The following is a 27233-nucleotide window of genomic DNA, read 5'->3' as shown; positions in this document are numbered from 1 at the left end:
AAAAGTCTGTTCCAATGAATGAAACTCTTCTGATGTGGACAGCCATCAATCAAGTGCCATCAATGATGTATTTGGCATCACTTTGCTATGTTGTCGATTGGCGGTAGGAAAGGCATTTTGCCTGGTGTTATTGTATAGAAATCGTAATCCTTTACGAATGCTTGACATCAAGGTTCAAATACATTTTGGCATGACACCAATACATTTTACAGCTATTTATCCCAAAATAGAAGAATCCTAACATCCCTCCTGTACATTTCTGCGCCACCACAGACCAATAGGTCACGACATCCGGCGAGGGGAGTGTGTGTTGGCCAAGGGCACCCACATGGGCCCTTCCGAGATCGGACTCCTGGCCACGGTTGGCGTCACCGAGGTCAGCGTTCACAAGTTCCCCGTGGTGGCCGTCATGTCCACTGGCAATGAGGTACGTACACACGCACGCACGCACACAGCGAAATGTGAAGCATCTTTAACCACTCATAGAAAACCATTCACCTTTTAAATTAGCTCTCCCATTACCAAAATATTAAAAGTATGACCACATGGCCTTTCTGCCTTTCACCATCTGTGGTAGACTGGGTACCCCCAGCCCATTCTCCCGGCGATTTGAATTCGCCCTGCAGCAGCGGCTGGAGAGGAGCAATACTTTTCTTCCTGTTTTCGATCCCCCTTTACTGAAGCCAATCACCAAGCTGGCTTTTCCTCCTGGCGCGCTATTGGCTGATTTAACACTATGACAACAGGGAAGCGATGGCAAGCAGCTTTTTGTCTATTCAACATGGCGTACACCGAAGTGCTGCAACCGCAAGCCATTGATGCCGCTGTCGCTGCTGTTTTAAATAATTTCAGTGGAAAGATTTCTTTGAAAACTGAACAGTAACGCAGCGATTGCAAATTCGTTCAGATTTGCCTGACACTCGCACGACCGTCAACCCTATGCATGCAAACCTGTCAGCGATGCTCATAGGCTTCTTAGCTTTAAAGTGTAATTCTGGCGAAAATTGAACCAAGTATCAAGAGGGGACATTGTTAAGTAAAAAATTGTGCAACTCCATTATATTATTTACGGTAGCCGGTAATCGACTTGTGTAGACTTCCTGGCAACAGGAGGTTTAGTGCTATCTTGGGTAATATTGGTGGTTAAAATATTTCGATTTGGAAGAGTTCAGACTACCCCTAGCCATTAACATGGAGGCAATTTGGGCAGTTACATTGCTCCGGGCATTCTGGAGGGCTTATTTTATGGGTCTTCATGCCGAAAAAGACCCTGGGTTAATTTTTAATTTTTTTTTATTACACTTTAACAAAATTATTGCTTGAGTGACTGTATATACCCTCCACTTTCATATTCATTTTGCACAACCTGCAAAAAAGGTTTGCTGCCATTGCCAACCCATTGTGCTACAAAACATTCACGTTTGTTGACACCTGCCAGGAGTTTTCTTGTCTCTGCGTAGTATGTCATCCGGATCGTTCGTCTGATTGGTTGAAGGAATATCCAATTGTGTACAGAGTCAATTGAACTACGGCGGTTGATCACGCCTCTTGTGCTGAGGAAAATGAGAGCAGCCTCCCCAGACCAACGTGCAATCTACGATTTGAGCTTGTTCTTGCGACAGCCAAACTACATCTGTGGTACAAGACACTCCCGCTCGCCACAGTCAGATCTGACGGGCATGTAGCCAGCATGTTTGGTGGATTCTAAGGGTTAACCCACAAACTTTCCAGTAACAGGCAACACATGCAAGAGCATATGTTTTCCCCATGGAGGGCCTGGATCGCCATGCCTCACTAAAATGAGGTTGTTTTTCCTTCACAGTATTGAAACTATGAAATAAAATCACAGTGGCTGCACCATGGTTTGACCTGAGGTTGTGGTGTCCATTTGGTACAAGGTTATTTCTAAAACTCTGTTCCCAAGCTGTTGAATCCAGAGGACGACCTCCATCCAGGGAAGATCAGAGACTCCAACCGCTCCACCCTGCTGGCCACTATCCAGGAGCACGGCTACCCAACCATCAACCTGGGCATCGTCGGAGACAAGTAACCCTGAGATTTAAAAATAAAATGCCTTCTGAGTTTGAGTTGAGTTTTAGGAAAGATTGGGCGTGTAATCCCCATGGTAACGACCCACGGCAACTTTGTGAATCTTTTATATAACCGTTGTTGTGTACGAGCTTTTTCAGGAGCGATGTAGTATAGGAATTTTCATCAAACACGTAGAGTCAAACTTTAGCCATACTCAGACGTGGTATTAGATATAGGATTGTATATTATAAATATAGCAGAGTGGAACATTCACGTAGTTTTGGGGAGAATTGGCAAAAACATTGGAATTTAAACCTTTTTTCTATAAATTGGGAACTTATTTCAGTCACGGTGATAAGATTGCATAGATAACTACGTTATGTATCATATGAGACAAATAACCACGTTATAAGAAAACAATGGTTCAGAGTGAAACATCATCTATAATTGGGTGGAAGACCAAATGCAGAAATGACTGATTGTGGATTTGGACGCTGGTACAATATGTGCTAATGGTGAGTTCCATGCTCAAAGTGACCATTATGATTCTGCTTCAGTCCGGACGACCTGCTGTCGGCTCTCCACGAGGGAATCAGCCGTGCCGATGTGATCATTACCTCAGGGGGGGTGTCCATGGGCGAGAAGGTAACTACTAGCCCCTGGTGCTTCATTGGCAGTGCCCTCACAAGGTCTTCAGTTCAGTGCAACTTGTCGACAGTTATGGTTAATATGCCAATCAATTGAAATCAAGGGTCTCTCTCCTTCTCTTTTATTTCCTGACTGCCCTCAGGATTATTTGAAACAAGTGCTGGACATCGACCTTCACGCTCAGATCCACTTTGGGCGCGTCTTCATGAAACCAGGGTGAGGTTTGGTCTGTAGGATTAGAGCATGACTACATGTTTCAATCCGTTCCCTCTGGGGGGCACTAATGCATTTGTTAATGCTATAGTGATGTATTACTTTTTATACTTTGAGGATGTTGGTACAAAGTGCATTTGTTACTTTGGTTATCACTACATTATATTGGTGTATTTATTGGATTGTTAAAAAAACATCACATGGGAATCACTTGAGATTATTATGCAATGTCGTGCAGAGGGAAATGTACAGATTCAAATAGCTTCTTTAAAATGTTTTTTTTGTTTTTCTCTTCTAGTCTTCCTACCACATTTGCCACAGCAGACATTGATGGAGCACGGAAACTCATCTTTGCTCTGCCAGGTAGTGTGTGTGTGTGTGTGTGTGTGTGTGTGTGTGTGTGTGTGTGTGTGTGTGTGTGTGTGTGTGTGTGTGTGTGTGTGTGTGTGTGTGTGTGTGTGTGTGTGTGTGTGTGTGTGTGTGTGTGTGTGTGTGTGTGTGTGTGTCCAGCGGACTAATGGCTTAAAGCAGTAGACATCAAGAGGGTGTTCAGAGGGGCATCGTCAGTCCTCAGCATGTCTTTGACAGCCTAACAGAACCAAATTAGGTGGAGAAAACCTATCCAAACATTGGCGTTGAATGGTATCGCCTCTGATTTGGGAGTGGTGGGTTGAAACCACACACAATGTCTGGGAGGTGCTCAGGGAGTCAAATGACCAACCAGTGATCATGTATCTTTTATAATAAAAAAAGAGGAGGGTTGGAGACATATTTCCTGCCCTTGTCCCTAAGGCCTTTCTACCAGCCTCCTGTCCTTGGTTGACTAATGTTGGCTCGCAGAATGCATTCTTTGCTCTTTTCTTTGGCGCCCTTCTGTCATGCTCTTTGTAGTATCTCAGTTGTCATATGTGGTGAAATGTTCTGGACAATCTGACAATAATGTCCTCAAGGTTGTGAATGGGACCCTCGTTTTGTAAATTCAGGATGGTCTGTCTTTACTCATCTCAAAGAATAAAAGGATGCGGTTTGCGTGAACGCTATAATAATTAGACGAGTGCAGTTCCCTTTGACCGAGCTGAATAGAAAGGGCCTGTGATCTGGAAACATAGGGCACTCGGGCCCTGGGACCTACAGAGAGCTGCGGCTCGGTGACTGAACGCGGTGCCACTGTCCCAGTATGTGGTCCATGTATCCCTGTTGTTGTGGTTGTTCTTAAAGGAAACTTCAGCTTCAGAGACTCCGGGCCCCCTCTGCAGGAGGCTGCAGCTGTGAGCGAGAGTGAGGCCAAGCAGCCACTGTCCCATAGAGGAAGTAGGTTTTAACCTTCGACCACTGGAAGACCCTCCTGAAATGTTTCTCCCCCCCCACACCCCTCCCCCCCACACACTCATCCTAGAGAGAGTAACTTAACATAAAAAAAGTTCTCTTTTGGCATGAGTAAAGCGCAGCTATTGGTCATGAAGGTTGAATCCGCTCACCATCGCCTCCTCTGCCCTCCCTAGTCCCACCCTGTAGATTATTCCTCCTGTGCCTACACCTTAATGGTCAAATGGCTGACCAACCCCTTTCCTTGAAGACCTTTTGACTTGAGCCAAGACGGCTTCAGTAGTCCTGACAATAGGAATCCTGATCCATATGTCCCCGATCTTTGGGAAGCTTGACAAATGCATACAGACTCGACAAATTTATATGCATCCTGCCATTTTGTCCATTATTCTGCATAGATTGCGGGAGAAGGTTGTATGGTTTTGTCAAACACAAATTGGGGCAGGATTTGTCTGTGTGCCGGCAGAATTGCCCCCACTTCCCCCGAAAGATGTTGGTGCCAAAATGTCCTGCTCAATGTAACCCATTTGTTTTGAGCCGCTCACAGAGGTCGCCATTGTTCTAAAGCCTCATTACTCTCCAAAAACCCAAACCCTGGTGATTACCAATGACCTGCCATCCACAACTCAAAGGCTTAGTCCTTGAGTCTTGTTCTGTGTCCCAGGCACGCATTAACACATGTCTTCATGAGGGATTCCTGATCCCATGTAGCTCGCCATTTAAACTGGATCAGCATTTCACTATTGGTTTCTAAAGCGTTCACAATGTGAATAGACTGTTGTTGAGATGTTCACTTTGACAATTAATTAAAAATTTAAAAATATATATATATAAAAACAGGAGGATATTCTGCCTCATGTGTCCACATATCACCAGTATAACTTGTTAAATTAGTTCAGCAGAAATGTCGTTTAGCTGTCAACCAAAAAGGGTTTTCACATGTGTACCTGCATCTCTTTACCACACTTATTTTTTGCTGTCTGGATGTGATCTTGTCACACCTTAGACATGTTTTAATGCCAGGTGTGTGGACAGTTACATTATGTTTCCATCAGAGGGATACAGCTCGAGGGATTAATCCATACTTTTGATCAGTTTTAAAGGTGGAAATAGCACAGTTTACCACTGCTAAAATGCTTAGTCATTTAAGAAAAATTTTCTGTAACACATGCAAATATGGTTAGCTGTCCCCATTAGAAATATATCATAACATCAGTTTGTTAGATTAGTTGACTTTGAATGTAATTGTTTTTGTTGTGGATGGTACTCAAAAGGAGGTTTGAATTCAAGGAGGTGTCACGATTCCTCTCTTCCATGTATAAAAAGGATTAGTCTGCCTGTAGAAATCCAGAATAATAATCTGTTAAAATCAGTCAGGAATTATTAAAGAATGTTTTAATGTTTTGTCATTTTTGCAACAATTTTTCACATGGTAATATGGGCCGTCTTAAGTTATAACATTTTGATTACTAGGTCTTACAAAAAGATTTCAATTATCCTTTATCATGATATGATCTTGTTTCTTTGCATGTGTCAAAATCAAAAACCGAGCACTGGAGAGTGTGAGGTAGAAGTTAAATACCTGGCTGTTCTATCCTATTCTATCTGCTCCATCGCTACTCACCCCATACAAACCCAGTGTTGTCATGTGCCGTTTCCTAGGTAACCCGGTGTCTGCAGTGGTGACTTGTAATCTGTTTGTGATCCCTGCTCTGCGGAAGATGCAGGGTATTTTGGACCCACGGCCTACTATAATTAAAGCCAGGGTAAGCCAGTGTAACATTTGTTCTGTATGTAGAAGTAGACGAGAATTAGTGGGCATCTCTTCTAACTTCACTAAGATAATGTGAGTATGCCTTGCCACAAACATAAACGATTGTGTTTGCAGCAATTTGGACATTGATTCCTAAAGATCAAAGTGCTTTTGTTTGCATTTGTGGTGAGAATGTCCTCATGGTAAATGTTTTTGACTCAATGCTATTAAAGGCTATATACCAAGACTGGTATGCTCCTTTTTAAAGGGGTTGTTCGGAATTTTGGACATAGGGCCTGATTCCCAAGTGAGCATTGGTATTCTATATCACTGGAGACAGTTTTCAACACATTTCATACAGTCCTTCTAGTTGCAGAGTTCGCTCGTGCTAGGCTAGCGCAAGTCAACGGGCAATGCTAGCCTGCTATTAAAAACAGTCTTACCCACTCCACAGTACACCCGAGGTAAATCAATTATAACGCCAGACTATAGATTTAAATGTCTGTGTTGATAGAATAATGTTAGAAATAAAACTAACCTTGCATCGCATGAATCATCGAGGGACTACTCTCTCAGCAGAAGCGGAATTTTACTATGCGCTGGTTAGGTTTGTAACCGAATCACGACAGAAGAACGTAAACAGAGAAGCGTGGGACAGAAGCGCAATTGAACGACTAGGCAACATGATGGTTGTGTGCTTTTAGAAATTGTAGAAATAAACGGTACAGATGGGCACCACAAAGTTTCCACCAATTTCCAGTGCGAGATCCAGAAAGGACTCAACTGTGGCTTGTTGCTGCTGGCTTGGACATCAAAACACCGGCTCGTACATGTACGGTTCGTTGGATACAACAAATTCCTCATAATCGTCTTCAAAAGCAGATGCATCGCTAACTCCTCCAAACGTGGGCATATCTTGTTAATTGAATACGCTTATAGAATTCCTTCGTTCACTGTACTCTGCGTTTGTAGCAATGACAGCGGCAGGTAACCTAGGTATCAGTCCGCCGCTGCCGTAGCCTACGTACAGGAATATAAACACTGCTGCTGAGACCCCGCAATTCCCTCAAAATGCAATGCAATGCAAGGTTGGTTTTATTTCTAACATTATTCTATAAACAGACATTTAGATTTATAGTCTGTCGTTATAATTGATTTACCTCGGGTGTACTGTGGAGTGGGTAAGACTGTTTTTAATAGCAGGCTAGCATTGCCCGTTGACTTGCGCTAGCCTAGCACGAGCGAACTCTGCAACTAGAAGGACTGTATGAAATGTGTTGAAAACTGTCTCCAGTGATATAGAATACCAATGCTCACTTGGGAATCAGGCCCTATGTCCAAAATTCCGAACTACCCCTTTAAGTACGTTGAAATGTCTATCCCTTAATCAACTTATCTGACACCATCGTTCAAAAAATGCCTGTCAAAGTTCTATCTTGAATGTACTATTGATTGGTGTGTGTGTGTCAGTTGTCTTGTGATGTGAAGCTAGATCCCAGACCAGAGTACCATCGCTGCATCCTCACCTGGCACCACCAGGAGCCACTGCCCTGGGCCCAGAGCACAGGTAACACACCTGTGGCCATCCGTCCCTAGAGAGCACAGGTAACACACCTGAGGCCATCCACCCCTAGAGAGCACAGGTAACACACTTGAGGCCATCCACCCCTAGAGAGCACAGGTAACACACCTGTGGCCATCCGTCCCTAGAGAGCACAGGTAACACACTTGAGGCCATCCACCCCTAGAGAGCACAGGTAACACACCTGAGGCCATCCACCCCTAGAGAGCACAGGTAACACACTTGAGGCCATCCACCCCTAGAGAGCACAGGTAACACACCTGTGGCCATCCGTCCCTAGAGAGCACAGGTAACACACCTGAGGCCATCCACCCCTAGAGAGCACAGGTAACACACTTGAGGCCATCCACCCCTAGAGAGCACAGGTAACACACCTGTGGCCATCCGTCCCTAGAGAGCACAGGTAACACACCTGAGGCCATCCACCCCTAGAGAGCACAGGTAACACACCTGAGGCCATCCGTCCCTAGAGAGCACAGGTAACACACCTGAGGCCATCCGTCCCTAGAGAGACGGCAGGACGAACCCCAAGCAACCCGTCACACACACAATATCATGAAATACATTACCCAACAGAAAGCTACACATTTAGGCCACGGTTTGTGTTTATTCTGTATCCAACTTTTGTATAGAGACCCTACACACGAGTCCACACGCCACATATTGCATATCGCATGTAAAAGATTTTTGGAACCTTTCGAGCCTCGTATCTCGTATATTTTGAAACCTTGTCTAATTTAACAACCATCAATCAAAATACCAGGATGGCTGTTGATGGTCGGTCACAAGTCAAGGTTGTCAGACTGCTGTTCAGAGGAGCACACGCCTCTTCATCGTTCTCCTCCTCTATATCTCCTCACTCACTCACTCACTCACTCACTCACTCACTCACTCACTCAGTCACTCAGTGTATTATGTCTGTAAACAGCTCTCCGTTTCTCCTCCAGGTAACCAGGTGTCGAGCCGGCTGATGTCCATGCGCAGCGCCAACGGCCTCTTGATGTTGCCGCCCAAAACGGAGCAATACGTGGAGCTCCACAAGGGAGAGGTCGTGGATGTCATGGTGATAGGACGGCTATGATGCAAGTACCTTTAGAAAGAGTTTTAAAGAGTTCCTCCCCGTTTCCTTATCAGTTCAACCTTTTTATAGGCGCCATGTGTGAGTTTATCGCGGCCCATGCTCACGGCGTGTCATCCGCCTCCTGGATTTGTTTCCTTAGCTCTGCAATGCGCACACAGCTGTCAGCAGCAACATTAACGCAGGCCTTAGCTGATCCTCAATGCCATAGTGGTGTGCGGACTCTCTATACTATACTGTACCATAAATCCTCCTTTAGGTTTCTGTTATCCAGCTTTTATAACGAGACTGTATTGCTATGTTGCTGTAAACAAAATATATTGAAACCTTCATTATAATCTAAAGGCAAGGAAGTTCGGTAATGTGTAACTATACGTCATCATCAAAATCTATTTACTTTAGAATAAACTAAAGTTTTTTGTTAGTAACCAAAGCTTTAAGATGGAGGTTCTCCGCAGTTCATTGTTTTGTCGTTTATGTGTTTTAACAATCTGCTCCTGGTTTGTTTACGTTCCCAGGTTACGATGTCACTCGCTACTGATTTACCTCGGCAGCGCCAGGACTTCCTGTCCGGACAGGGTATCGGCAGCAGGAGCAGGAAGTGATGCATGTCTACCGGGTCAGCATTAGCTGTGATGTCATATGCAACAGCCAATTAGAGCCAGGGAAGGGTACAGAGCCCTGGGTTCTGCTGCCAGGAGAACACTGGACTCAATGAAGAGAAAAAATATAAAAAAAAGAAGAAAATATATGAAATGAGATTTATTCTGTAATATTATTATTATAATTATCCTGCAGATAATGGTTATTAATATTCAAAATTATTATTCTATTATAATTATTACTATGGTTAAAACGATCATCTCTGTTGTCATCGTGACCTTCCCTGAATCATTGGTACGTCCTTGTAGATATCCATGTGGCCCTCCCCACTTCTTATAGCCCTTGATTCTTCACATCTCCTTAGTCTTTCATCTCCTTCATCACTCGCCGCTCCCTGCCCTCTTCCTCCTCCTATGTTTTTCCTGCTTTTATTCTTATTCCTGCTGTTTATACTATTCATCCTGCTCATTTTCCTTACCTTCTGTCCCAGTCTTCTCTGACATCAGGGACTTCGTTCTCCCGCTCATATTGGCAACACTGCCATTCCATCATCCTATTAATGTTTTGTGTGTGTGTGTGTGTGTGTGTGTGTGTGTGTGTGTGTGTGTGTGTGTGTGTGTGTGTGTGTGTGTGTGTGTGTGTGTGTGTGTGTGTGTGTGAAAAATATATCCTGCAACACTGTTAACCCTGACATTACAATCACATTCAGGTGCTCCTTGTAAGCTCGCTTGCAGCTTGTAAACTGACACAGGTCAGCTTTCAGGTGGTTGATGAGGTCAAAGGTCGAGAGGTCACCGTAAAGTAGACTATTTCGCGCAAATAAACATGTTTTTTAATGTACAGGAATAAAATAGCCCTTCTGGTGAGCAGAAGTATATATCAGGGGTTGAAGATGAGATCAGACCTTCTATTTTTGGTGGTTGGATAACGGATGAGGAGCGGTTCTAGAGGGGAGAACCTGCACTAGTGGCATTGTCATGTTCGCTCTCTCGCTTCTAGAAGTTGACATGCTTGGTGCCAAAAAAACCCAGTGTGGGGAGGGGGATGAGACCCAACCCGACCCTTGACCTTCAACTTAAAGGGTGTGATCAAATATTAAACCCATTAAAACACACCCCTGCTCATAACTCTTCCCATGTACCCATTCCCGTGGAAGGGAGGAACGTTTGGGCACAGCTACTATTGAAACGGGGTACGTGTTTAACGTTGTTTAACGTTGTTTAACGTTGTTTAAGATGGGCTCATCATTCACTCATTATAAATCCCTGTGCCAGAGCATGGGTTTTCCCAAAGCGGGTGGACTTAAGGGAGGCTGGTGGGGAAGGGGGCATCTCAAACCATTTTCATTTCATTTGAGTAAAAAGAAGCAGATGATTTGATGAACTGCCTTTGTATTGACTTATTATCAACACTGAACTCGGTGTCACTGCACAGACTTACAACATTATGACCAGCACTTGTAACGAAGCAATGCCACAACATTCTCCTACTAGTACTACTGGATAGATATATAACGAAGAGGATGTTTTTCGTTAATATTATTGAAACTGAAGATGAATTATTAAAGATGCTCCAGATTATTCTCTACCTTCATTTTGCAGCGTCTCTATTTATCCAACTCTAATCTCATATGTACGTATCTATTCATATGTCTCTCCCCAGCTTTATTCTCAAGTGAATCATTCTAAGAGTCATGTCCAAACGTGCATATGATCATGCATGCACATGTATGTGTATAAAGATATAATTGTGTGTGTTTATTTGATAACATTTTGTAATGTTGTTTCTCCACACTTAAGATTCGATTTTTGTGGCGCAAGAATGACTGAACACTGCCCCCTGGTGGTATGAGGCAGTCTTCTGATAGAAGGCCTGATCTGATTGGTCGAGAGAGCATTCCTTCCACGATATTAGCCAATCACACGCATTGTTTCATCTGTGAAAGGAAAAACGACCCCTCCCCCGAAGTTCTGGTATAAGTGACAGACGGAGAAGGGTGAGGTCTGCTGTGTTAACCCGTGTAAATACTCATAAGTGGATTTATTAAACCGTTTTTGACCCGGATTCACACGTTTAAGGGCCATAATAACGGAACATCAGGCAGTATTGTGAGTATTTCGTGTGTTTTTGTCCGAAGTGTCTTTGTTATCAACAGGTACGTGTGCTGTACCAGTGTTGCCAGATTAGGCAACTGCACCCTGCGCGCTGAACCCTGGCCGCAGCCATATTAGGCGGGAAATCTATCCCAATCTGGCAACAATCGCTGTAGCCCGCTAGCTGGTTAGCCGCTAACCATAGCATGTTAGTAAAATAACACTATAAAAAACAAATTTCGTAACTCGGTTCGGATTTTTAAGCGGACTATTACTTCATGGTTGATCATTTAAAATAGTTTTAAATCTAATTATCTATGACTGCAACAGCAGAGGTGCTGAGCAGGACCTCTACTAGCTAGCTGTCACTACCTCTTGTGAGTGTTTCAATACTTTGTAATTTGGTGAAACGTCCCACAGGTGAACCCTGATCTAGTATAATGTGTGTTTTAGCGTCAGTATCACTTTATCTCCTAGACAGAGAGAAGGAGCAACTGCAAGGTGTGTATAATCACCATTGCTGACATACATACATACATAATGTAGGCATCCACATATCAGTTTATAATCACCAGGATCCAAACTGATGGAGGCATCCACATATCAGTGTATAATCACCGTCATACATACTGACGAGGGGCATCCACAAGATATCAGTGTAACAATCATGTTGCTGATGATATAAGCACAGATTTAGGCATCAAAATGCAGTGTCAAGAGTCGACTGCATTAAAGCAATTGTATGAAGTAAGTCCAACAGTTGGAAACAAAATGTTTCCTCAACGACGGTGGTTCAATAATCAAATTATGAAAGGTTATTTAATCAGACATGGTTCATTTTAAGCTTGAGCACTTAATCAGTCGAGCATTACTATTGTGACGTCAACGTCACACTCTGCCAGGTTTTGGTGAGATATTGATGTGACTTTATAAGAAATCTGTTTAATATTTTTAGAATAGTGGTTATTCTATAGAAGGCTAGGCCATTAGTCCTGTTTATTTACTGTGAAGTGTAAATTAAAATGATTGTCAAGACAAAGATTGTCAAGACAAGTGATAATGTGACCAAGTTAACAGTGAAAACAAACAAGCAATGCAGTGTCTCTTATGTGTGTCTAGAGATGTCAATAGAGCAATAACACACAGGTGTGAGTGTCCCTCATTAATTCAAGACTGTACCACCCTTTGATATGGGCATCCATCTGTGCCCCAAATAATAATTTTTTTCGGGGGGATTGGGTCACAGCAGACAATAATGGTGGTATCACATGATCAAACGTGGGGAAATACAGTAGTGAAGGAGAGAGGGTAGGAAAGGCACATTGGGCCATAGGCCAGCACAACACAGTTCTCTGTTCTCTGGAGATTTGTCTCTCTCCCTCAATCTATCAGATATTCCCTCACCAACTTGTACGGCAGACTAAAGGACAGTTGAAATGCAGGTAGGTCTAGCAGGAGCGGTTAACTGATTAAATGCAGGCCAGACTATGGAGTACACCCTAACCCTAACACCCCTAGCCCTAACCAATATCACAAAACTAGAAACTAGAGCCAGATTTTAGTGGTCTTTCTTTCTTGCTTGCTGTATTGAGGCACTGGTGTGAGTGCTATATTTGAAAACTTGCCCAACTTAAATTTCAATAAAGACAGACTGCTTTGATCATAAAAAAAAAAAAAGTCTTGTACATTGTGCAAGATTTCAATGGAATTGCACAGCAGCATTAACGCTTTTCAAGAAAGGCACTTTTCTGGATGACGGATTGCCAGAAATGAAAAGCCAACGTGATTGGATTATATGACCGAATTAGCAGCCTGTTGTTGTTACTAGGTATTTGATGTAGGAGGAGCACAAAGACCTGGGCTGTGAGGAAACAGATGTATAGGTGCTGGGTGACAAATGGACCCCTATGCAATAAAAACATTTAAAAAAGTATTTAAAGTGAATGAATCTGTTCAAATGAATTAACAGCTGAATGAAAAAAATTTCACATCTAATAATGGCTGCCACCAAATGTGACTCTTGAGCCCTGAACCAGCCCCATTGTCCAAATCCAAACAAAAGGTTTAAACATTTAGTAGGAAGTGGAACAAAGTATTTATGTTCTATTCTAATTTCTGCTGGCATTTTGTTCTCTCTACCTTGATAAGATACAGACTGGTACTTTGTGGGCGTAGGTGTGGAATGTAGAATAGATAAGAGTCGGTTCAGCTTCTCAGAAGGACAACACACACCACTCCACTGCAGTTCTCGGTGTTAAGTGTGTCACATGATCTATTTTGTTTACATTAGTAGTTCATGTGGCTGCACTTTTTACATTCCTCACTCTTTTCCTCCCTATCTCTCTTGAGACCATGCAGCTTATTTCAACCATCGTCCGAAATTAACTTTTTAGCTCACCTGCCAAGGGGACTGGTAGATCAAAAAACTAATGGCCAAGCAAATTCTTTACCAGCCATAATTAATTGCCTTTGTTGTGTCACAAATGCATGCATTTCAGTACATCACATTGAGGAGTATTGTTATCATGGGTTTATCATATTCTGGATTGCTTTTTTTTGGTTTTCACACTGAAGGGTTGGTTTATGCTTATTATTTCTGAAGGAGTATTTGGCATTATGGACTACTTTAGATAATAGCAAGCACAGATGTGGTCTTATTGTTTAGTTGTGATCGTTTTAGATTACTTCCACTCGATGTCGGAAGACTCGATGGTCAATGGTGAAATGATAGGCAAGAGGCGGAGAAATACGTTCCAATCGAGACTACGTGCGCTCTGTTTGTACGGTAATCTCGGATCTCTAGAATCTACGACGTACTGTGCATTTAGAGGTTTCCGGTTGCTAGTCCCTTCGGTCAGCAAGAGAGACGAGTGGATTTCAAAACCAGTTAGACGTCTCTTTTCCATGGGTCTGAAACCCTGTGTCTCCGCTTCCTATGCCTGCGGCTCAACAAAAGTAGTTAAAGTTATGGGGAGATTTGTATTGTGATATTAAGGATAAGATAATGATGTCAAACGGAAAATTCTGCAGTGATATTGTCGCACCGATCAGTTTTTTTCTCTTATCTTTTATAAATCTTTATGCGTAACGGTAAAAACTAGATTGCAAAAATATTTGCAATCTAGAACAACTACGATTGGACAATATGTAAATGGAGACAAACGCCCAACCAGCAGCTCTTAAGATGGTGGCCAGGATTTATGGTGATAAAGTACAGTCAAGAGACAGGATCTTTTTTGGGTGCTTGCTTTTTCAGGAGGAAAATTTTCCTGCAACTGCAGCAAGAGTTGGTCTTTCCAAAGTCAGTCATCGGAACTGTTTCGGTTTCACCGATCCGCAATGTTGAGGTTAAGCAATGCTGACAGGTTCCCTCTTGTAGAAATTAACTTCAAACAACATTTATGCATTTATTCATAAGAGACATTTCGCCGCTCCTTTATCTTTGGCTTAACTGAAATGTAGCCAAGCATTTGACTGCTTTGCGTTCAGCCATCCTATCAAGCAGCCTATTGACCAAATGACAAGTAAGGCTCTCCTGTTTCTCCTTTTGGTTATTGTATTTTGGATGCTGACCGTCACTAATATATACTGTGGATCTAGGGAACAGTCTAGACTGTTATTATAATTAAGGTTATTAGAACCTTGGATATTCTAGATATTCTTATTTTATTCATTCAGATTTCCCTGATCTAAACAAAAATGTTTCTGAGGAAATTAACCCTTTTTTGAGAATTGACTTGGCATCCAGCGCTTGACACAAAACTAGACATACGGGAGGAAATAATAGGAATAATAAAATGGTCCAATTCAGACTCCTGTAAGTAGGTGGGGGGAGGGGGTGCAGTCATCGATTAATGAGAGAAATAGCCTTAGGGAAAAAGCTATTTAGGTGGTGTGAGGTCCTTGTCCTGATGACATGGTACCGCTACCCGAAGGGAGCAGCTCAAAGATGTTGTTTGCAGGGTGAGCCTGATCAGCAGCAGTTTGACCCGCCCTCTTCCTGACCCTGGCCTCATGCAGGTCACTGATTGACAGCTGCCTCTGGCCAGTCAGCCTCTCTGCTGTGCACACGGTATGTTGCAGCCTGTCGTTTGCCTGGGCGGATGCTGAGGCAAACCACACCGAGATGGACGAATTCAGAAGGGTTTCTACAGTGGCTCTGTAAAACCTGGAGTGAACATAACTGGAGGCGCTCAGTTTCTGTAGCTGCCTCAGGAATAACATTCCACTGTGCAGCCTCTTAATGATGGAGGAGGTGTGTTCCTCCCATTTCAGGTTGTTTGTTATTGTGGTGCCTAGGAATTTAATTGACTCCACAGCCTTAACAACAGAGCTATTGATGGTTAATGGGTAGTAGAGGGGAGGGGGCACGGCGAAAGTTCATCAGTATTTCCACCGTCTTTTTTTTAGGTTGAGTTCCAGATTACACCAAATAGCCAAATGAGACACTTCCTGCCTATAAGCAGACTCCTCATTGCCCTTGATGAGGCCGACCAAGGTGGTGTCTGCAAATTTAATCAGCCTGATGGAGTTGTTTGTGGAAGTGCAGTCATTGGTGTACAGTGAGTAGAGAAATGGTGACAGCACGCACCCCTGTGGTGCTCCGATGTTGGTGGACTTGCCGTAACGGCTCCTGCCTGTTGGTGAGGAAATCCATAATCCAGCGACAGATGGAGGGTTCCACCCCCATCAGTGACATCTTCCCCTGCAGCCGCTCAGGTATGATTGTGTTAAAGGCACTGAAATCCACAAACAGCATCCTGACATAAGGGCCAGGAGAATCGAGGTGGTCCAGAACAAAATGCAGACTAAGGTTAAAGGTCCCATGGCATGAAAATCTCACTCTATGAGGTTTTCTAACATTAATGAGTTCCCCTAGCCTGCCTATCGTCCCCCAGTGGCTAAAACTTGCGTTTGGTGTAAAACGAGCACTAGGTATCCTGCTCGCCTTTTGAAAAAAATGGAAGCTCAGGGGCACTGATTTGGAATGTGGCCCCATATGTCCTAATAAGAGGCCAAGTTACCTCCTCTTTCTCTGCCTTGCCCGCCTAGAGAATTTGGCCCACCACTGAGACAATGAGCTACGAGCGCCACATGTGTGTGTGTGTGTGTGTGTGTGTGATTAAACACACTGTAACGCAAGTGTTATACACTTTGTTATTTGGATAACCGTTCTGCTGTTGATGTTATGGCGCATACACGTCGGTTTTTTGACGTCTCTGGTTTTTCCACAACAAGTCTGTAGTTGGGGTTATCTCGGCCATGGTTGAGGGGGAAAGGAACTTTGGCTTTGACTCCCTGAAGTACATGAACTGCGACATGGAGGAGAAATGGATTGTTGCCAGCTGGCAGCCGGCAGCGGGTATTGATTGATTGATTGAAAACTTTATTGAACAACAATTAACAGAAGTGTTCAAAAGGATTAAAAACCACAATAAAGCCCAAAGGCTTGTTTCCATTGTGGTCCTTTAGATGGGAAGGGAGAAATAACGCATGGACTCAAACATGGAGAAACAACACACAGCACATGGACTACAACGTTGAGGAAAAAGGGGGGAATAAATTAAATAAAAACCAGGGATAAGTTCCCAGACAGACAAGCAGACACACAGGCAGTACAATATTCCTAGTACTTCAGGGATCTTTTGATTTTGTTTGAGTTACGTAAAAAAAAATTTGATTGAAGATTTAAAATGAAAGTAGGAGGAGCTCAACAATTTAAGGTTTAAAGGTAGGCCATTCCACAAGACAGCTGCAGAGTATAGGAAAGAGTACTTTCCCATACAGCTCCTAGAACGGCAGAGCCTGAAATCAGTGGAACTCCCCCTGGTGGAGTAATTGTGTGTCACTCATTTTAGAAAAGTAATGTCGTAAGTACTTGGGTGCCAGGTTATTTCTTATCTTGTAGACTAAACAAAGTTTGAGTTGGGATCTCTCTCCACTCTGTGCGACCTAAGATTGGAGAAGTGGTCAGGAAGAAGATGTGTTCTGGGATGGAGTTTGAGGACCACTGATCAGTTTATTTTGACAGATCTGTAGCTTGTCTTTGAGGCCTTTAGTAGTGCCAGTGTAACAAGATGTACAGGAATAGTAAAAATGGCATTGAACAAGAGCATTGGCTAGAGTTTTCAAGGTGTTACTATCCAAGAGGCTGGAAATTCTAGCCAGGAACTTAGTCCTTTGGCTCACCTTTGAGATAACTCTGGGCCTAAAACGCCCCTGGTAATTTGTTGTCTAATATACAGCCTAAGTAAGTGACCACTTCCTTGGCCGTAATTTCCACATTACCTACTACTACCCTAAACCGCAAAGACTTTCTTAGTTTGTCTCTGGCCCCAAAAATAATTGACTCTGTTTTGCCAAGGTGGCGAGACAGCTTGTTATCTGTCAACCAAGCATCGGGGTTAAGGAGTTCTACGCTAAGCAGCCTTTTCACCTCTGCTATTCTAGTCTCTCATAAAGAGAAATCAGAGTCGTCTGCAAATAAAAACAGATTGCAATCTATGGCTGAAGGCATATCATTCACATATAACCTAAAGACCTAAAATACTCCCCTGGGAACTCCAAATGTTAATTTAAGTGGTGAGGACAAGGTCCGTTCCACATCCAGCACCTGTTCTCTGCCAACCAGGTATGACCTCACCCACTGGAGAGATGTATCAGAAAATCCCAGGGCTTTGAGTTTTTTCAAGATGATATCATACTGGACTGTGTCAAACGCTTTTTGAAGGTCTATTAACACCATGCCACAATAAATCCCCTTATCCACCTCTTTCCTGATGAAGTCTGTAAGATAGAGCAGACAGGTATAAGTGGAATGGGCTTTTCTAAAGCCTGATTGGAAGTCACATAAGAGGTTCTGCTCTGCTAAATACCTGTCAATTTGCTCATAAATGATCCTTTCAACAATTTTTGAAATTGAGCACATGATAGATATGGGGTGGAAATTTCCAGGATCAGATTTGAACCCCTTTCAGCACCTTTCTCCTGGCTGTTCAGCTTACTTCAGATTGATGAGGAAGTCGAAGAACAACAGACGTCGTAGAACCCGACGCAGTCGTTTGTAATTCATGATATCGTCTGGAGGCGCACACAGCTTTTGGCCGTGGTAATATGTGTTATATGATATTGATATTAGGGATGGGCATGATTAATCGACGATCGACTAATTGATCGTTAAGAATTTCGTCGATTACGTAAAATTTTCATCGATTAAACTAATGCAGTGCGCAATTAAACATTTTACCACACGGGGGCAATTTTTAAATTTGCGGCTCCTCCCCCGCAATAAACATCCCGCTTTGAACGGTGAGCTCTTTACGCCTAGCAGCTATAAAAAGCTATAAAAACTACAAAATGACTATTAATGTGGAAAATGCGCCGACTTTGGCTCAGCCTGGCTCCGCCCTCTTCCGCTACGTAGCTAAGATGGCTGCCGTTGAGTACGAAAAGTGTACATCGCCACACACTTCGCGATTTGACCGTTTTCAGTACACTTATTTTCGCCCGATCTGAATCGGAACGCCCTACGTACTCAAACTTAGACTAGAAAGTACGGATAGTATGGATATTGGAACACGGCGATGTAATCATGAAGCAGACGAGGCCACGGCGAAGTCTGGTGTGGGACCATTATGATTTTAAAAATGACTCTTTGGGGAGCACTATAGGCCTACCACTCAAGGCGAGGTTAGCATCGAAGCAAAAATAAAGAACTTTCTGAGCCCCTGGATTGTGGCAAGTTGTTCCCCCGCCTTGCCAAGTTAGCACGGAGGTATTTGTGCATCACGGAAACGTCGGTCCCCTGTTTTCAGCGGCTGGACTGACGGTCACCAGGCTTCGGTCGCGTCTGACCCCAGAGCATGTCAACATGCTCATCTTTCTGAACAAAAATCCATAGACTGGTTGGTTAAGTTATAACATGATTGTTTTTTTGATATTATTATTTTGGGAAGAAACTAGGGTTGTGTTTATTTTTAGTTTTGTTTATGAGCACCGGCTTCGAGCTGCATGCTCCATTGCTTAGAGCAGAGTAGCGCATAAATAATGAACGGATCTGGTTTAACTGAGTTGTTCATCTAATAATAAAGATCCCAATGAGGAAAACGCGCTGCATTTGTATTTTCATTTCATTTTGAATATAATTTTTTGTATGTAAAATATTAACGATTAATCGACTAATTGATCGTTAATTCTCCCGACGATCGACTAAGACAACTTAATCGAATGCCCATCCCTAATAGATATCTATGTATTATATGATATTATTTAGATATAGAGCTCCACGACTGTAACGCAAGTGTTGTACACTTCTTTATTTGGATAACCGTTCTGCTGTTGGTGTTATGGCGCATAACACTTCGGACTCTCGTCTCTGGTATTTCAAAGACGAGACTCGTAGTGGGGGTTATCTCAGCCATGGTTGAGAAGGAATTGGGGGGAAAGGAACTTTGGCTTTGACTCCTTGAAGTACATGAACCACGACATGGAGGAGAAAGGGATTGTTGCCCGCGATTGTCTCCCGCTTGAGCCCCGCTGCCCGCTGCCAAGGGACCACCGCCTCGGTGCTGCCCGCTGCCAAGGCGATGGTCCCCCGGCAGCGAGGCTCCGGTGGGAGACAATCGTGGTCAACAATCACGGGCAACAATCCTTTTCACCTCCATGTCGTGGTCCAGTCTACTTCAGATTGATGTGGAAGAACCATTCACAATTACATTTGGGGCATTTAGCAGACGCTTTTATACAAAGCGACTCAGAAGTGAAACAATTAGAAGTGAAACAATATATCGCTTTCAGTACATACAGTAAGATGTTCATAGAACCTAGTGTACTAACAATCGCTAGGCTAACCCATTCCCCGTTTACAGCAATGATAGCAGCTACTGCAGATGCCACACAATTAAGTACTATGAATAAGTGCAATGTAGATCAAGTGCGTACAAGAAGTGCGTACATTAAGTGCCAGGACGTACAAAATACGATGGTGGCCGGAAGGGGCTGGGCTATGCAGAGTCGAGGTGAACTCTGAACAGGATTTATTTTTTTGAGTTTTGAGTCTTTTGCGGAAGCTGGTGAGCGACTCTGCGATCCTGACATCGGCAGGGAGCTCGTTCCACCACTGAGGTCCCAAAACAGAGAAAAGTTGTGACTTTGTTGATCGCCCTTTGCTTGCTCTTAGCGATGGCGGTACCAGATGTCTAGGGCTGGCCCGAAAAGCCATTTTTCAGGCTTCGAATGTTTTTCCGAGCGAGTATTCGAATACTCGTTCCAGAAAAACACACCATCAAAAACAACATTAAATATAGCTGCATGCAGCAATGTGGGTGTCAAGCATAATGGGACTCTATAAGCTAATTCTGCCGGACGGACGTAATCGGCTAGATGGCTACATGACGACCGTCTCGGTAATCGGTAATAACAACGGCGTTATGCGAGTATGCGGCAAGAATTGCAGTTTATATTGTAAGCGGAATGGTAAATAAAGTCATTCTTGTTTGACGTCCCCCTGAGGTCAAAGGTCACCAAATTGTTTGACTGTCCCCAGAATGATGGCATGAGTCTATGTACCAAGTTTGGCTATGATATGTTAAAAAGTTGCTGAGAACAGGCATACTTCCTGTTAGGCGTCTTTGCCGTCAAGTATTATTGGCTGCCACGGCCAAACGGTTTGGAATTAGAAAAAGCTGTTTGGCCCGTTTGTTCAGCTTGGTCTGAAGATCCAATTTGGCAAGTTTCATGATGAGTGGAATTAATCTACCAGTATCACGACCGTCTCGGTAATCGGTATTAACGATAGCTGGTGGAATGAACTAGAGCATTATGCGAGTACGCGTCAATGTTTACCAAATGGAAACATGACCCTACCTAGTGGTAAGGGCGCATTAGCATCTGCCTGACAGAACAAATGACACAAATGTATAGGGGTATTCGGAACAATATCCTTAACAGTTGACACAATGTTAACAAGCATACATTCTGGAGGTGCTTCATGAAACATCTAATCCAGTAAGAATTGCAGTTTATATTGTAAGTGGGCGGAATGGTAAATAAAGTCATTGTTGTTTGACGTCCCCCTGAGGTCAAAGGTCACCAAAATGTTTGGCTGTCCCCAGTCTATGCAGCAAGTTTGGCTATGATATGTTAAAGTGTTGCTGAGAACAGGCTTACTTCCTGTTAGGCGGCTTTGCCGTCAAGTTTGATTGGCTGTCACGGCCAAACGGTTTTGAATCAGAAAAAGCTGTTTGGCAGGTTTGTTTGGCTTGGTCTGAAGATCACATAGGGTTTCACGATGATTGAACATAATCTGTGGCCTGTGGATATGTTATATTGATATTGACCACTTTCAACATGGCGGCCAATTGCTGATGTTGCCATGAGAAATATGTTATTAGCTATATAAGGCGGTCTGACAGTATCACCAGACGATGAAAATACGTTTGAAATGTACTCGTGTGAAGAGAGGGGAGTTAAAACACGTCTTCCTTAATTATAGCGTCCCCTAGAGGTCAATGGTCACCAAATATATTGAGTGTCCCCATGATGATGTCCTGGGTCTATGTACCAAGTATGGTTATGATATGTTAAAGGGCTGCTGAGATATTGACTAACTTCCTGTTTGGCCGCTTGGCCAAAAAGAAAATCCATCATGGCGCAAATGGTTTGGGAATATTGGATGAATCATGGGTCGAAAGTTATAAACATGAATGCATGTGCAACTTTGACCTGTTTGTGGCGCTAGAGCTGTTGGGCTAGCGACCTGAAATTGGCTTATTGGGCTAATGGGGCTGTCCTGAACCAGTGTGCAATTTTTCGCCAAGTGGTTTTATAGGCTGCCATAGGCCCCGTCCACACGAAGCCGAAACGGGCGATCTATCCGGTTTCGGAGTATCTCCGTAAAGACGGAGTCAAGCGAAACCGGGTAGATCTGTAGAAACGCTGTAGTGCACATGCCAGGCCCATAAGGAGCGCTGCTTCTGCTACAGAAATTTAAGAAAATTAAATAAGGAGAGGCGAGCATGCGCATTAGGGCTTTGACTTTTGCCCAAAAATCATATTCGAAGTTTGTTTGTTTATTAATATTAATATTCGAATATTTATCAATAATATTTTGACCATTAAATGTCTTCAGTAAGACCTGGGCTGAATCCGAATACTTAGTACATACTATTTCTGTTCAGTGTCTACTACTTGACCGTACTACACTTGACAGTGTAGTACGGTCTACAGCTATGCGTAGAACGCCTCTGAACGCTTCCGAACACCGCCAAAACTCCACCGGATGTTTGGAGATGACGTATCTCCCCTCAGATGCCGGCAAAATTACCTTGATAAGTTACCCGTTTTCCGTCTTGTCATCGTTGCTATTAAATTAAAAATGTCTCTTTTTACATAATTACTTACTTTACTTTTTTACTCTTTTTAATGTCTCTTTTTTTCGCCGCTTTCTATGAAGTCTTTCTAAGCCGCTGTTGGTAGTGTCAGAGAATGTCTAATATCGTAGACGGGCTCTGGTAGTGTCGGGTCAGCCATCTCTTCTTCGTTCGTTACCAGACTCCGGTTGCATTGTGGGATAGCGTAGTGATTTACCGTTGTATACTGTAGCGGATTCGGAAACGTTTTCCGTACTACACAATGCGTACTGAGCATTCGGACGCACTATATTTGTGGTGTACTACAAAATGCATACTATAAGTATGAGTATTCGGATTCAGCCCTGGATTGGGCTTTGCGAGGTTTGTTTACAGGCGTTGCTATTGTTACCGGCCTTGCGTGTTCCAACGGTTTATTAGGTTTCTAATAAATCGCTGTCTAATCAATACTTCATTCACTGCCTCTTCCGTGGTCATTACAATATTATGAATAGACTGTAGGGATGTCCCGATACAACTTTTTCACTTCCGATACGATACCGATATTGTAGCCTTGAGTATTGGCCGATACCGATATCAATACGATACGATGTAGGCACAAATCATGCATATATTTATTCCTTATTTTGTTGCGTGGAATGTTAGAAAAGGCTTGATAAAGTGATGTTACTGTTACTGATGTTGTAGTGATATAACAGAAAACAATAGTCAGCAACAGTAGGTATAGGAAAAACTGACCCATTTATTATTAACCAATTGGTTACATAAATTTTAACCTTCAACATAAGAGTATTACCTCAACAAATCCAATAAAAACAAAATGTTATATTTAAAGTGCAAAATAACCACTGGTTACCAACATCATTATACAATTGAATAGAATAAATTACATTTTAAAGTGTTGTCTCAGCATTGTCTCTTAAAACGACATGGACCTTATTTTTCTCAATCTTCCAGCCATGCAGCATCTCCTCCATGGCGTGCGTGATTGCATCAGCTGTGTGCGATCCCCTGAATTCAAGTGCATGTAACACTGCTCTCTGCAGTGTGAAGTCAGTGTCCACCCAGTGCGCAGTCAGGCTCAACAGAGACAGCGGACGATGGTCTGAGCTCCAGATGTCGGTGGTGAAGCTTATAGCATTTGCCTTCTCCACGTGTGCGGCAATACACTTTTTAACCTCTTCGTGCATCCGGGGTATAGTTTTGTCTAAAATGTAGTGGCGGCTAGGAATAATGTAGCGAGGTTTGAGGTGCTCCATTAAGCGTTTAAACCCGACATTACTCACCACCGACAGGGGCTGGTCATCAAGCACAATAAACTGGGCTATCTTTTCTGTTATGGCCATTGCCTTTTTGCTGTCCCGTGGTAGTTTGTCACGTCTTGCAAAGCTTTCGGCCAGCGTGGGTTGCTGAAGCGAGCCAGAGGCTTGTTGCTTCGCCTTGCTGCTCTCGCGAAAATCCTCATGTTCTTTTTTGTGGTGTTTTTTCAAATGTGCGATGAGGTTGCTTGTATTGAACCTTCCCGGTTCTGTCCCTCCACGGGACACTTGCGCCTGACAAATGTTGCATTTAGCTGCAACGTCTTTGTCCGAGTTTACGGTAAAATACTTCCACACAGCCGACATCACTACACCTTGCTGCAGGCACACACGTTGTCGTTGTTGATCACGTGGGCTGTGCATGCTGGATCAGAGACGCTCTTCTTCCGCGGCCGGCACCAACGTTAATTAAGGGGCATTACCACCTACTGTGTTGGAGTGTGATCAAACCAGAGTCACCTATTATAGAAGTCCTGGAGCGGTAAATGGACAGCTTATATCGGAGCGCTTATATCGGAGTTTTTAGATTCAGTCCGATAAAATCCGATATTCACTTTTTTGGCTGATATCGTACTGATTTCCGATATCAATATCGGATCGGGACATCCCTAATAGACTGCGTCGGGTTCTCCGACGTCTCTCCCTCTTGGCCTGCCCATAACAGGTTAGAATATTAAGGGCTGCCTAATATTCGTTCCAATTTTGATTTATTTTTTGATATTCGAATTATATTCGAATCAGGAAGTTCGGAGTCAAAGCCCTAATGTGCATTAAGGCTGCCCCCCGAACCACTAACAACACAAACAGTCAGTCAACAGTCTCAATAAATAATGGCTTAGCAACCCAACAAGGGACATGATCTGCTGCAGAACGATTACAAGCCTGTCGTCCGCCATCATCTTCTTTGTTGTGAGTTCTGAGACTCCGCGGGCTCAACAGTCATTGGCTAGAGGGTCGAGGGGTGGGCCGATGACGTCATCGTTTACGGTTTCAGTCGGTTTCAGGCGTCCACACGAATCCAAAACGAAACCGGGTAGATTTGAAACCACCTCCGAGGGTGGTTTCTAGGGCTGCAACTAACGTTTATTTTAATAATCGATTTATCTATCGATTATTTCTTCGATGAATCGGATAAAAAAAAGAAACATTTGTAATTGCTGCATCTTTATTCAAAAACTGAACATTACTTCAAATTCACAGTGCAGACTGAAGTATAAAAACACCAGGTTATTGCTCCAACGTCCCGGAACTATTAAAAGTAATATTAAATAATAAAACAATTAAAAAAACATAACTGGGATAACACAAAAAAAAAACATACAATGTATGATATACTTTTATATGTATATAAGGGATGTCCATGGTTAACCGGTCAAACCTATTGATACCATTTTTGAGACTCCTTGAAATAGAACTTGTAATATTGCTTTAATTGCTGATAAGATTATGATGGTTCAAGATAGGACATTAAACAGGTCATAATTCTATCTTTACTATCTATTTTATATTACTGGGAAAACAAGTTTTCACCAAAATCTCAATATTTATTTATTTTTTTCTGTTGCATTTGAACGCATCAATCATATTACTGAGCCGACCTGAACACATCACATTTGACACTGTTTGTGACCATTGGTCAGTTTTTTTTTTTAAGCTAACTAGCTCTATATCCTGCCGATTTTAACATGGATTTAAAAACGGCATTACTATTTTTAACTGACGGGACTTTCTACACCGTCCGGTTGTGTGATTACTACCGCTGCTTTGAATGACTATCTTTTTCAGAAGGGAAGAGGTAGGGTCATTTTATTTTAGTAAGAGTTTATTTTATTATCATTACTTGTCAATTTCATTAATGTAAGGGTTCTTTTGTATTTTGTTTAACTTATTTAACTTGACAAAATTAAGGATGTTTTGCTCTACTTTAAGTTAAGACAGTCAAAGATGGCTCTTTTAGTTTTTCAGTTGTAACAAGTGCCGGTCAAGGACTTTAGTTTACATGCATGTTTCTTAATAAATACATTTGAAATCAATTCTTAACTGTAGTTTTCATTCTTGCATTAGAGTAATGGCATGTAATGTTTTAATGGTATGATGTCATGTTTGTAAATATTACTGTACATTGTGAATATTGCACTGAAGCTTGATTTGAAGAAAATCGTGAATCGAAATCGCAATATCTGCCAGAAAAATCACAATTTCATCTTTTCCTGAAATCGTTCAGCCCTAGGTATTTTGACCCAAACAAAGCAGAAATGTTCAAAGGTGCTTCGTGAAGGTGTCTCTTACTTTTATGGTCCTTGAATTGCGTTTCAGCCACCGCAGTCGTCTTACGATCCTTCCCTAGTTGAAGGGCTTTTTATGCCGTGTTAGGATGTGCGCCACTTTAAAGGAGACAAAATCATTGTCTCCCCTTCATGAAAATAATATTTTGAGCCATTAAATTGAATGGCTATTTTCCGTGGTCATTGTCAGAGCTGGTGTTTGCCTGCTTGCTTGTTTGCGGACCTCGCCTCATTAGACCGTTAGCAGCGTAACTCCTTTAATTGACAGCTGTATGGAGAATATAATTTTGTGTCGGAAGGGGGCGGGATGTCTATGAATTTGATTGGATGGGCTTTTAAAACAGGTTTACCAAGTGACTGTTACGAAATTGATGTACTGGTAAATAATCTTTGAACCATATGACCCTGGATTGGGTCATTTTCATATATATTAAATAGGTCAGTTTGTGAGAGTGAAAGACCATCACTCACAATCTCTTGGCATGCCTATAGGTGTTCCACAGGGCTCCATATTGGGTCCGATCTTATTCTCAATGTATGTAAATGTCTGTCAATACTCAATGTATGCAAATGACAACGATGATCATTGTGCACGGTAGCAGTGCAGCTAAGGCTGCATACCAGCTAACAGATTGAATGCAACATATCACTGTATGGTTAAATCAAAATAGTTTACAACTGAATCTGTCCACATTTTTTTATAGTAACAGAACCGGATGTATTTGTGGCAGGAGAGAGACTGTAAGTAGTCTCAGAGTTTACGTATCTTTGAGTGTATATTGATAGTTAGCTTTGATTTGAAGCTCACATCAAAAAGGTCTGTCAACGAGTAAAATTCAAACTGGCAAATTTCAGACCCATCCACAAATGCATCTGCAATCATGTACATGCACTCAATGATTTTCTCCCACATCACATATTGTTGAACAACCT

General features: G+C 42.7%; 2 protein-coding genes and 1 long non-coding RNA gene across 7 annotated transcripts in view; 2 read left to right on the top strand and 1 right to left on the bottom strand.

Annotated features, from left to right (window-relative positions):
* The window catches only part of gphna (gephyrin a), a 40309-nt gene extending 29488 nt beyond the window's left edge, over positions 1-10821 (top strand). For 2 of the 5 annotated variants that reach the window (XM_060051142.1, XM_060051139.1), the window contains 10 exons: positions 274-427; positions 1925-2046; positions 2589-2676; positions 2822-2895; positions 3191-3255; positions 4111-4203; positions 5881-5984; positions 7442-7538; positions 8501-8635; positions 9150-10821. In XM_060051142.1, the coding sequence (XP_059907125.1) occupies positions 274-427; positions 1925-2046; positions 2589-2676; positions 2822-2895; positions 3191-3255; positions 4111-4203; positions 5881-5984; positions 7442-7538; positions 8501-8634 (931 nt within the window). In that variant the 3' untranslated portion in view covers position 8635; positions 9150-10821. Of the gene's footprint in view, positions 1-273; positions 428-1924; positions 2047-2588; positions 2677-2821; positions 2896-3190; positions 3259-4110; positions 4204-5880; positions 5985-7441; positions 7539-8500; positions 8636-9149 lie in introns of all 5 variants that reach the window. The other 3 variants (XM_060051141.1, XM_060051143.1, XM_060051140.1) reach the window with 2 other exon arrangements.
* LOC132457144 (uncharacterized) lies at positions 6095-7464 on the bottom strand. Its single transcript, XR_009525575.1, has 2 exons — positions 7326-7464; positions 6095-6229 (listed from the first exon to the last, which is right to left on the bottom strand). It is a non-coding gene; the product is annotated as an uncharacterized LOC132457144 (long non-coding RNA).
* Positions 10822-11186: 365 nt separating the features above from the next.
* The window catches only part of pals1a (protein associated with LIN7 1, MAGUK p55 family member a), a 53056-nt gene continuing 37009 nt past the window's right edge, over positions 11187-27233 (top strand). Inside the window, exon 1 of the mRNA XM_060051144.1 lies at positions 11187-11342. The gene's annotated coding sequence lies outside the window, so the exon portion shown is untranslated. The remainder of the gene's footprint in view (positions 11343-27233) is intronic.

Source organism: Gadus macrocephalus, chromosome 5 (assembly GCF_031168955.1).
Source record: "Gadus macrocephalus chromosome 5, ASM3116895v1".
NCBI classification, from domain to species: domain Eukaryota; kingdom Metazoa; phylum Chordata; class Actinopteri; order Gadiformes; family Gadidae; genus Gadus; species Gadus macrocephalus.
The sequence above is the reverse complement of the archived record's forward strand: the minus strand, read 5'-3'. Positions and strand labels throughout refer to the sequence as shown.